This window comes from Rhopalosiphum padi, chromosome 1 (assembly GCF_020882245.1).
Source record: "Rhopalosiphum padi isolate XX-2018 chromosome 1, ASM2088224v1, whole genome shotgun sequence".
Classification (NCBI taxonomy): Eukaryota; Metazoa; Arthropoda; class Insecta; order Hemiptera; family Aphididae; genus Rhopalosiphum; species Rhopalosiphum padi.
Window position 1 is genome coordinate 36,437,811 of NC_083597.1, and position 13,133 is coordinate 36,450,943.

At 28.4% G+C, this 13,133-nt stretch overlaps 1 protein-coding gene across 1 annotated transcript in view; it reads left to right on the top strand.

Annotated features, from left to right (window-relative positions):
• Positions 1-13,133, top strand: part of LOC132929607 (roundabout homolog 2) — a 161,980-nt gene that overhangs the window by 60,518 nt on the left and 88,329 nt on the right. The window contains exon 2 of the mRNA XM_060995081.1: positions 2,991-3,332. Within this exon, the coding sequence (XP_060851064.1) occupies positions 2,991-3,332 (342 nt within the window). The remainder of the gene's footprint in view (positions 1-2,990; positions 3,333-13,133) is intronic.

Here is a 13,133-nt window from a genome sequence, read left to right on the forward strand (position 1 = left end):
GTGTAGTTGCGGGAAATTGAAAAGTTGTATAAATATTTTATCATTTTCGAAACGCATTGCTAGATTATGATCGCGTAAACTTAGTTGTCCGTCTGCCATGTAGTTTCGTATTTTTCTATTATATATGTATAATATGCTTTTGGGACTTACAATTCATCTCATAGTACAATAAAGCATGAATTATACTCATTATATGCCCTGTATTTAACGTAAAGATTGAGATTTTTGAGAGTAAAATAATTTCATACGTATATATATATATAGATAATAACTATAATAAGTAATAAGTAATAATAATACTATTATACTTATTATAATAAGTATATCGCGAACAATTGATACGCACATATCAATAATATAATGCAGTTTTGAAGTGTATACGATCTTTTAAACTTTTAAAGTATAATTGTTACGGCTGTTATGTGTGATAACGGATTAGTGTTTTTTTTTTTTTTTACTTTTGACATAATTAGCTATAGTTAATTGTATTGATGTAGATGAATATTACCACAATCATGAAGTTTCAAAATAAACTGAATTAATAATAATAATTATTGTTTTTTAATTATATATATTATCTATTTTAATATGTTTATTTAAATTCAATTAACTTTACGTAATTTACTGAATAAAACCACCCATCTTAAATTATTAACTAATCGCATGTTTTGTTATGATATTGTTTTTGTTAATCGTAACACTATATAATTTGTCATATTTAGTTTGGATTAGATAAAGTTTTAACAAAAATGTTTGTCGACATTATAATTTTTCATCGGATAAGTATCTCATGACTATAAAATATAATCTTCAACGGAAATTAGATTTTATACGGTTATGTTTAATGTTTGATGAGACTCGTAAACAGTCTAACGATGATACACACTGCAGTGACGTCTTTATAACGATTTAAGAGGATTATGAATTGTGTCTAGAAATCGAGTGTTTATAGTGTTCCTTCAGAATTACATTGGAAAATTACATCTCTGCTTTTGATGACCTTGTTACGCTTATCAAATCCGATTGATACATTCGCGACGTTGGTTATAAAGCTCGTATAAGTTAATTTAATTTATTTATATAGCATAATAAATATATTATTATAGTTTATTACTTAAATTATGCCTGTTTACTGTGTAGCATGCTCGTTTTTAATAATACATTTTCGGAGATCAAAAACGTATTTGTGCAACTGTATACATTGCAAATTATCATAACCATACCTTTCACAAAAATTCAAAATAAAAATAGCTATGTTCATAACCAGTTGGAACTAAACGAATCTGGTTCTAATAAGTGACGTCAACAATATATTTTAATATTCAATCTTTAAGTTACGATCGGTTTTTATTTTTCGAAGGGAATAAATTCGTTACAGCAGCAGCTGTTACCGCCGTTCTGAACTTTACTACAGGCTACATATATCAAACGTTTTGAACTTTCGAATATAATATAATGTAGGTATAACTGTATAAGTACACCAGTGAGTCTGCAGCGACCGACAATATTCGCAACGATGTTTTCTCGAGTGGTAAATATGCGGTTTGCAATATCAAAGTGTATTTAATGTGACTGCAAAGATGTAATATATATTATACTATAGATTTCTGATGATTCGTGCACATGATTAGCCTAGCCGGTTACAACATGCGGTTGAGAGTATATCTCTATATAATATATGCTTGCGGCTTCTTTAGTCGTTTACGTCTTCAGGTGTGTTTGTTATAATATAATGTTCAGAATTTGATTTTAGTTAACAGATTATTGATTTTATTATAGGTACCTATCTAAATGTATTTTTTATTTACATTTTCAGCATAATAACGAAAATAAAATAAATATCATATTCAGTCAATATATTCAAATATTTCGATATTTAAAATTTAAATATTGTGATTATAAAATTATTCTATATAAAATCATACTTACTGTGTTCGTTAATCACTAATGTATTATAGGTCCTTCTATATTTTACTAAGAGGTTTTTATTTTATTAATATTATTTTTTATCGTGGAGAAAAACAGAATTTAATTTTCGTACTATCTAAGAATATATTATACAATAAACGTATGTTATGATGTGCTGGGTATCGGATGAAGGCCTATTGCGAAATTTACAACCTATGTATGTGCTCGCTGTGGTTTTTAATAGTTCCTATTAATTACAGTATAATTTTCCTCTCGAGTTACCAGGGCATTATATCTTAACGGCTCGTATATCGTGTTATTGCTCATCGCTAGATGTTCCCGAGTGGCTTTGCTGCAGATAGTATACGTTTTATCGCTATTGGAATTAATTAATTAAATACCCAAACCGGCCAAACTGAATACTTATAAACCCGTAGTTTACTTGGCAACAAGATGGATTAAATCTAAAATTAGCTGAAAGAACAATATGGCACAGTATTGCTTACAGAAATAATATTATAAGCTTTTTGCACGAGTTATGTAATTTCTCAATTTAACGATAATTCTTCAACAACAATTTTTTTAAATGTTAGTAGTCGACAAACAATATATTAAAAATATTGGTATTTAGTGTAATATTATTACACATAGATCAATTTTATTATCAATTGAAATATTTATTGTAAATTAGAGTTAAAAACAACTATTATGAACAACTGCAATAGTTGTGCTATGTATGCGGAAGGAGAATAATAAAAATACAGTCTTGTATAGAAATCTATCATTGAATGGTTTTGCTTCTTTGATATTTTAAATTAAAATATTATACGTTTGTCCTCAAATTTACTAGTGCTCCAAAAATTTGAGCCAGTTCTTTGACCAATAACTTCACAAATTAAACCTTGAAAAATACTAACATATACCTATAGTTACATTTTTATTTAAGTGTGTTTTAGTATAACTTTAACATACGTTCTTAATTTTATCATTATTTTTTTTAATATTTCCGTTTAATCGTATTTGTTTAAGATATGATGTATATAATATAAGTTAAATTTTAATATGGATTTGCTTGCTTTTAGGACAATATAGAAAGCCAAGAATCACCGAGCATCCTACCGATATAACAGTACCGAAAAATGAGCCGATCACTTTGGGGTGTAAGGCTGAAGGCCGACCAGAGCCGACAATCGAATGGTATAAAGACGGCGAATTGTTAAAAATCCCACCAAATGGTGTGGCGGCTGGTGGAGGTGGTGATAACGGAGCCAGGTCTTCGCAGAAAGTGATCCTATCAGACGGTTCTTTATTTTTCTTACGAGTGGCGCACAATAAAAAGGAACAGGACAGTGGCGTTTATTGGTGTGTTGCTAAAAACGTAGCTGGTATAGAAGTAAGCCGAAATGCAACTCTTCAAGTAGCAGGTAATTTTATTTGTAATTTATTTTTATTTCATAGAAAAAAAACGGCTAGTGTAAGCCATAATATAATCTCAATATACCATATTATATTAATTAATTTAACGAACAATTTTATGTCTAGGCGCAACTCACGTTATAATAGGTGTTAAAAATGCAAACACGCCCGATACTAATACCGTGCATATAAACATTATATAATTATGTTCATAATATTATATACCATATAAATTATCATAGAACATAGATGGCTTATTCGTTCTTGCTATAATGTATTTTTACTCATTATGAATAATTATAAATATGAGGTTTTTTTTATAAAATTTCAAAGTTTAAAAATAACCCATATATTGAGTAATATAAATACTTAATTTATGAGGTAATTAATTTTTAATTTTAAGTAATACATGTGAGATATTACAATCATTATTATTAAATCGTTAAACCAATTTTTTTAATTAGAACAATAATTATTGTTAAAAAAAAAGATAAAAATGAATTATGTTGCATCCACAATCATATACATATATGAAAGTATAATTTGATCTATCTAAAATTAAAATTTGTTGAATTTTCTTTGGTTGGTAAAAAACAATTTTTATGTTATAAACATAAAATAAAAATTGTGGTTACTATTATAAAATGTTTGACTCCATGCTGTATTATTGCTTCAACATTGTAAAATAGATTACGGAAGTATATAATATCATATAATTAAATATAACTTAAGTTTTGTTTTCGTAAATCGTATACTTCGTGGGAAGTGTATAAATTAAACGAGATTTATAACATAAATATGGCAAGTTTGTACGAACGTTGGTCTTAATTTCGTTGGATATGTCTTTTTTATGACTTTGTGTCTTTTATTTACACGCGCTCCCGGATTTTTATGAACGAGTCACCCTTTGTGGACGCAACTCCTTTCCACTCTTTTTACGACACAAACTTTTTGCTCCCCTTTTCCTTTCGCTTAGTGAAATTCGCTTTTTACAGTCCAAAAGACAGCCTGTAGCATACATAAAGGCGACCTCGGTTGAACTTACCAATACCAGAATGCTAAACTTTTTGTGACTTGTAGATTTTATGTGAAGGAGGACATGTCACTATAATATATTTGTTGTCTAAGAAAAATAATATTTTTAAAAAAAAACAGTAGTTATTAAAAAAAAAAAACTTTTACTATAATTTTGAAATCACTTTTTAAAATGATTTCGTCCGTCATTTCAAAAATAAAATTTGTTGTTTTTTAATTTTAGAAAGTGCTAACGGGAAATGCTATTTCATAATGTATTGTTTATATACTTGCAAATATTTTAATGGATTATAATATAAAAATAGCTTTCAATAAATAAAATAATTTTTACTTTTTATGTTTAACAACTACGCGTACCTTATGTGTAAAATATTATTGAGAATAAAGATCGTATGTTATAATATGACTGCTTGTCAAAAATGATCCTGACTTTAAAATTTATTTATTTAAAAACACTTAATACGTTTCATTACATAATTATATGAACTATATAATTTTAAAATAATGAAACTTAAAGAATACTAGTATAATTAATAAAAAATATCTGTGATAGTATAAGCAAGATTAAAATTCAATAATGACCAATCTCAATGTGTTTCTTTTTTCGTTTATATTTAAATAATGGTCGGGGAGGGGGGTATACAAAAACAATTCTAGATGTTAGATCGATAGCCTTACGTTTCTAAACAACTGAGTAACTCGTTGAAAGTTTAAGTGAATCGTCAAACTTTGACGGTCAAAGTATTATATTCACTTATAGTAGAACTATATAAAACGTTATTTAAACAATACGTTGTGGATAAAACTTATATACACGCAGTATAATAAACAGTTTTTGCGTAATACGCGTACATATAATTGTATTTGACTTTATACCCATCGTTCATTGATTGGCATGCCCGACGTGTCCACCGCGAATACGAGTTACTATCTCCCTTTCGTAAGGGAGGGCCCGCGGCTGGTTGAGGGAACAGTGGTTGAACATGACGTCCATTATCCTATGTGCACGTTAAAATCACCAATTCGTCGTTAATTCGATCGACAGACAGACCTATCAAATCCAATTATGCGTATACGACATTAATTCGTGAGTTATACATACATAACTAGTACCTAATATACATATATATATTATATATATTATATATATATATCACCATGTGTCACTTTGTGCGATTCGCGATTAGTCTATGAGTTCAAGCTGCAAGTTTTTCCCGCGCTCGCATAGCGAAATACGTTTCACCCCCTCAGTGTTCAGCTAATTTATTTTCCAATGATCTCAGCTCCCTGGAAAATATCTAATTAAGGCTGCTGTAGTCTTCCCCTTTGTTGCACGTTTATGCTATCCTTTATGTGGTACTATGTGTATTCTTCAATCGTGTTCAAAGTGGAAAAAAATAATATAGGACGTTTTATCTCTCTAACCCCGTTGCCAGGTGAGAAAGAAAAAAGAGAAAGAGAGAGAGAGAGAGAGAGAATGCATGCAGTAGATGATTAATGATGTATCAGTGAGAAAAGATGGTTTCAATTATTTTGTGATTTTTCCCCGTTTTTCTCAATTCTGTGAAAATTTCTCGGAAAATTGATTTTTTTCGGACACACGTGTGATATATGAGAGATACACATACATTATAATGGTTTGTGGTATTGTGAAGTGTCATAACCAATTTTTCAATTTATTTTTTCTAAAAATAACGTTAAGAATTTAATCAATTCCGATTTCATAGTTTTTAAACTTAAACATGTTCAATAAAAATGAATAGTTTGTTAAAGAATAATAATCTATAAATAATAATAATATATTAAGCTTATTTTATGAAAATACTTTTGAAATAAATAGAATTTAAGTTAGTAAAATAAAATAAATAAATTCAAAAAATAATTTTTAATTTATATTAAACTGTGTAAAATAATTTGTTTTTAATTTTAAATTATTATATACATTTTTAAAATGAAGAAATTCATTTTATAACTTATTTGTAATATTTGATGTTTAATTAAATTAAAATAGCTAAAGTGCATTCGTGTATAAATAAAATCTTCTAAAGTTGCATTGGAATTCTATTCACAAAACAAATAGGCTTTATTATTAGTATAAGTATTAATAAAAAAGTATACATAATTCAATGACTATAAATTTCTAAATAAACTAAAATAAAGTATTCACTTATATAGTTAGATTTGAATACATAATATTAGGTAAAAAAAATTAAATAAAACTGTTTATACTTGCGATTTAATTTTTTATTTTATACATTTATAGAATATAAATTTTTAATTCGTTTTGGAATTTATCCAATATTATTTTCCCTTCAAAGGTGTTTTATGAAACAATCTTAATTAAGTATACATTTTAGGTTTTACTATTTTAATTATATTTTAAACTTGTAGTTTGCATGATATTAAATCTCATTTATCAAGTATTATGAGTGGTGAGTATGTTTATATCATACAACAATTTCTATTAAATACTAAAATATTGTGTAAAATAATTTATAATTAAATTTTATTTTTATACCTTAAAGTACGATGCGGGAATGTTAGTAATGCAAAATAAATGTATCTCTTAGAGTTTGTTTCTTGTTAGTTTTTGATGCCCTGAATAATTACAACAGTTATGTACGTATATATAAGGAGAGGATCCGTTTCAGAGTATGATATGATCGCCCTTCCGGAAAACAAAAAAGGGGAAAATGAGAACGATCCAAGCATATATATACGGACATAATATACCTGTCTGACCGACAAGTCAATTGAAGTACTGCCATCTTCATTATAGCTATCAACCTGGATACAAAAATAATTTAATTCGTTTAATTTTCAGTTGTGTACTTGTAGTTATTATATTTTTTTTTTTATTTACAAAAAAATGGCATGTTATATAATATTGTTATTGATTTTAATATGTTTCGATAAAAATGCAAACAAAAGCTCATATATTAGAGTTGTATTAGTTTCAATGTTAGTTATATTATGAGATATTTAATCGCAGATTCGTTATATACCTATTCACAATACCGACAAATATGTATTTCTAATCACTATATACACGCAAACATATAGAGATTAAGAAAATATAAATACTTTTTTTTTTTTTATTTAAACAATTGACGTTTCTTTGTGGTAACATAACTCGTTTGGTATGACTGGTATGCATACGATTCCATTAAGAAATATTCATCGGTCCTTCCCTGCTGTTTGTGGCATACGTACGTCCGTATTATTATTATTATTATATTAAAAGAGAAACGGAGTAATGGATGGTGTATATCGTGTGTGCATATACGTGCAGTGAAGTGGGTATCACCACTTTTGACGGCAAAATCTGCGATGGAAAGAGAGAGAGAGAGAGAGAGAGAGAGAGAGACAGACAGAGACAGAGAGAATGAGAGTGAGCGCACTAGCTATGGGGATGTTGCTGGGTACCTGCCGCGGAAAGCTTTGTGGGGGAAGTTTTCCGGTTGCCCGGGCAACTGGCTCCCTCTTTTTGTTACAGCATATATATAGCTTCGTAGCCTTTGCTACCTTGTGCATTAATTGAACTTGAACCTCGCATACACAATCTTTGTGAGTTGATGTTTTCACGCCAAACGGTTTTTGATGATAGCTATAAATAAAACAACAAAAAAACCTTTTGTTCTGTCTATAGAAACGTTTATAAAAGTCATTGTTTTCATACTTTATTGTAAATATTATTGCTTTGATATAATTTAAATCCAAAATCAGTATATCATATTTATTGGTTTGTTTTTGAAAAAATATGCTGTAATTAAAAAAGTTTTTAAATATTAACTACCTACTATTATCAATATTATAGTACCTACCTGTTATTATTATTATTAAAATAGCTGCTTGCTTGTATTATAGTATTATAATTATTATAAATATTAAGTAATTTAATGTTTTTGGTTATTTTTTATTATTTTTTAATATTAATAAATTGGTTTTTTGTAATTTAAAATAAAACAAATCCACAAAATTTTTATTTTATAGGTTTTCCAAAATTCATTATATTTCTATAACTATTGCGTATTTTAAATTATGAAAAAATTAAGTTAGTGTTTTCAATTATTGTAGTCTTTATTCTTATTCTATGAACTAATGTGTATTTGTTGTGTCAAAATAGACAAACACAATACTATAATAAATAAATTATGCATAGACCTAAGAAAGTTTGGATATATTTCAACAATAAATAGAAGTGATTACAGCCGACACCACCTACCTAGTTAGCACTTGAAATATGCGCATAATGATGTGATCTTGTAATAGTTACCTACGCTCGGTTATTAAAATATCGAACACTGACAAATGTTTGGTTCCTTCATCGTGGAGTGAACGTGCAGGTTTGCCATGGACTCGGTTATCTATTAAACATCGAATGTTTTTAAAGGACTCAAAGGTCAGATTAAAAAAAAATTCATAATTTTTTTCAATATTGTTAAACTCGTTGGACTTGTACCACTATGAATATTATAAAGTTGAAGTACGGGTATTTTATTATTATTAGTATCCTTCTCGTCGTTTGAGCGTATCTAAACATTTATATATAGTATTATTATAATATATTGATTTACAGAGCGATTATTATTGTTTCACATTGCTATATATAGTACACTATATATTTTTATATATATACACGTATACGTAAACCATCTCGAGGTGGACCCCATGCCACGGGGGAGCGTGGGATGGGGCACTGAGGTGGCTACTTATTTTGAGTAATTGCATTTTTACGCCGGCGTTCAATTATTATCGGCTTGTACCGATAAATCATGTGTCTGATTCATTAGACCAGCAATAATTCAAATACTGTACCGTTGGCATTCCGAGTGTACTTAACATATAGATAGCCGCAGTAGGCAACACGTGGTGTTTGTATATATGTGTGAAAAGGTGTGTCTCATCTTTATATTATATATTTGTATGTCCAGCGTGGGCGATATAAAATAATAATATGTGCCCTAAAAGTCTCTGCGGCGACAAAGCCTGTTCCTTACGCCTTCTCGTATGTATCGGAAAACTATGCAGCTAGTTTAGAAATATATAACACGTGCTCGTGACAAATTCCGATTTGCGTTGACTTCTAAAATTGTTTTTTTTTTCGAATATAGTTTTCATTGTATTTAAATCGTGTAATACCTACCTATATGTATTAATATATATATATATTAATATATTATAGCAGCGACGTCGTCGTTCGTGTGACATCTGCTGTAGGTTATATTTTCTTTTCGGTGTATATTCGGCATTAGGAATCAGCTGGTTCGTAGCGACAGCTGCACTCTTCGTTTCGAATAACGACATATTATATTCGATTCAAATGATTCACTGCGCCGAAAAAAATTGATCTCTCGTTGTCATCGCTATCGCGTGTGTTCTCTATAATAGCAAGTATAACAGCGGGGCATATTATCATCAGCAACGACTCTTCCACGCCAAAACACACTGTGTTAATCCGATAGTACATCCGAAATTGAAAAAAAAAGTCTTTGACGAGACATTAGATCGTATTTCTGCTAAACGGACCATGAACGAGAGGGTAACAAATTTAATCAGTGCCAGGCTTTTCGGGGCTGATAAACGAAATTCGGGTTGGTCCTTGGCGGTGACATTTATGTGTTGTATAGACTCGAGGCGCGGTCCGTTGACCACGAACTTTTGTTCCTATTCGAATGCGTGTCTGATTGCGTCTATTTCTTTCTATATCGTTTTGACACCATGACGGAGGATGGTTTTAAGTCCTCCAACCGCAGTTATATTATATAATATCTTATTATAATTGAGGATGTATGAATAAATCAAATGTTTAATCGGTTCTGACAACCCGCTCTTTTATCTACTTGTGAGTAAATAATAAATATACATAATATATGGATACAATTAGAAAAACAAAAATTTAAGTTTTTAACTTAAGCATTTTTTTTTTTTTTTTTGGACAACCATTTTGAGTTCATTACAATCGATTGTTCGGTCCCTAGGGTGACATGGTTACCGATCTAATTGCCATCTTTGTTGTATAGATTTGCCCCTACAATGATTCATTATAAATATCCGACGGGGGTGGCGTGAATAGGGGTTCCCAAAAAAATTAATAATAATAAGAAGAAAGCACATAATACAAATTACTATCAGATAATGTGAAACCATGATAATTTTGTTAATCCGGAACCCAGCCTAATGACCTGGAAAACGGATTTTGGATGGGTTTTTTATATGCCTTGGTTATATAATAACTTGAAAATGATTTTATTATTATTATTTATTTATTTCTATTTTTTTTAAAATTTTAAATGTTCTTTTAATGAGTACTTGTGAATTTAACCTAAAATTTGTTTATAATAACCGCTGTTCTTTTTTTCAGTCAATTCATTTTTTCCTGTACATTCCACTCAGATTTATATTTTTAAACGTGAATTGTAGTAAATGATATTATATTATATATGTTGATAACCATTGGCTGGTCATTGTACAGCAGCCCTCCTCTGACAACCGAACTAAATTGGTCACGTGTCCCAAAGTTATCCCGTGTTTGCTGATATAGTGTGGGGACTTGTTGTCTGTAGAGATTGATACGCTTGTTGTTTGACTTATTAGTTCGGCATAGACGCCAATGTTCACGGTTCAATTTAGTGTCGTGCTAAATGTTGCCGCTTTGTTACTACCCCTCTCTTATTATGTCGAGACCGCTTTATTTATAATGGGCCAATAGGAAATTCAATAATTATACGACTGAAATATAATATCGGTGATTCCCGTAACCGGTCGAGTTTATACAAACTCAATAGTTATGCAAATCTCGATAGGGGTATATTTGGTCGTTTCAACTACCATGTTATCAACATATATAATACTGTAATAATATTATGTACGCAGTTTTTAAAATTAGGTCCATTTATAGTCACAGTCAACAGGACTTACATGTTTATGTAATATTATTATTTTATAGTTCATTATGGATTCGTAACCAAACTTTTGAATCGCATGTTTTGAATCAATTAAGTTTGTTGTATTGCAGTATATAACTTTATCGTATACTACTACATATACCTACTTAAAATATAATCATATTCGTATTTCGTATGCCATAAATTAATCGCATACATGTTTACAGCTTGCTTATAACTATTTATTTGACTTTAAAACAAAATATATTATTTGCCTTATTCTCAGTGTAATTGATTTAGATCCCGATAAAAAATGTGTATGATGATGTATATATTTTAAAAGAAATCCTATTTGCTCATTTCTGTTTACCTATCTTTAATTGTATACATAAAATATATATCAAAATATTTATTATACAGAAGGTAGTTAACATATATATATATAATAATATATATATATATAATAAACACTACCCAATTAGTTAGCATTGGTACGTCATTGGTCATATAAGTTGAGGTTGGTGTAATTTATTAGATTATTGAAATTTAATGTCTTTATTGGAACCATTATTTCTCTTTTATACATCCGTCATAATGTTGTCTACGAATGTTTAATACAGTTTGATTCCCCTCGTTTCTCGAGTACTTTGTTCTAGTCGTGTCATACTATACCAGTTCACACAACTAGGTTAAGTTTTCAAATAATGTCATTTATTTATCGTTTATTTTAAATATATTTTTAAGCTATCGTATGTTTTATTGCGTATAATAAAAACATATTATAAAAACCAACAACTACGGAGGTCATTGAGTTAAAAATTAACACAAACTTGCTAAAATTATCGTCTCATTACATTTCTTGTTAACATGTTATGTGCGGAGGTTGTAATGGGCCTGAACGACTAAACCAAACTATACATAATAATGTGTATAAAAATTAAACTATCGTGGCGTGATTTATTTATTTAAATGGAATTTTACTTGGTTCGATTTTGTATTGTTGATTTATGGGATATAATAATAAATATTTTGTTTTTATTATTTCTCTATGCAACAGCTATATAGTGTATTTTAAATGTTGAAAAATAATCAAAATATAGAAATAATATTATTTAAAAACCTATAATAACAAATATCTCATTAAGTCATTGAAAAAAAATAAAAATTAACTAATTAAATTAGATTATTTATAATTTATTATAATTATTAAAAAAAAATGTTTTTTTTTACGTGATAGCTATAGTTTTAATCACTTAAGGTTTAAATTTTTCTTTCATAAATACATTGATTACATATTTCTTTTGTAAATCATATATTTATTTGTTACAAAATAGTTGTTATTTCTATTAAACTCTCTATGGATAATAAATACTTACATTACTTATATTTCTTAATATATTTTAAAATTTATAATAATTCTTATTATCTTCAATATTAGAATATTCGTAGAATATGAACTTTCTGTTGTCCTCGCTGTGTTATAAGTATTAACATATCTTACATATCGAAACTAAAAACATTTATTCACACATAACTTATGGTGGTAATGTAAGATTAATTTTAGAAGTCTTTAGCAAATTATAAATGATTGGTACTTTAACCACTAAGTTTTTTTTTTTTTTTAATAAAATCTTCAAACACTTACTAGCTTCAAGTTGTATACTTATATCGCATATACTTTACGGTCTATTAATATATAATAGTATAAACATTATATAAGTGAAAAATATTAATCGCTGCATTTTTCAGTGAAATTAATTCAGTAAGTATTAAAAATAAAATACACTGACAGCATTTTTAGTTATTTCATCTGTCCTTTAAATATATTATATATATATATATTATATATGTAGTACCTATCTGATAAACGACCGTCAGGACGAATTT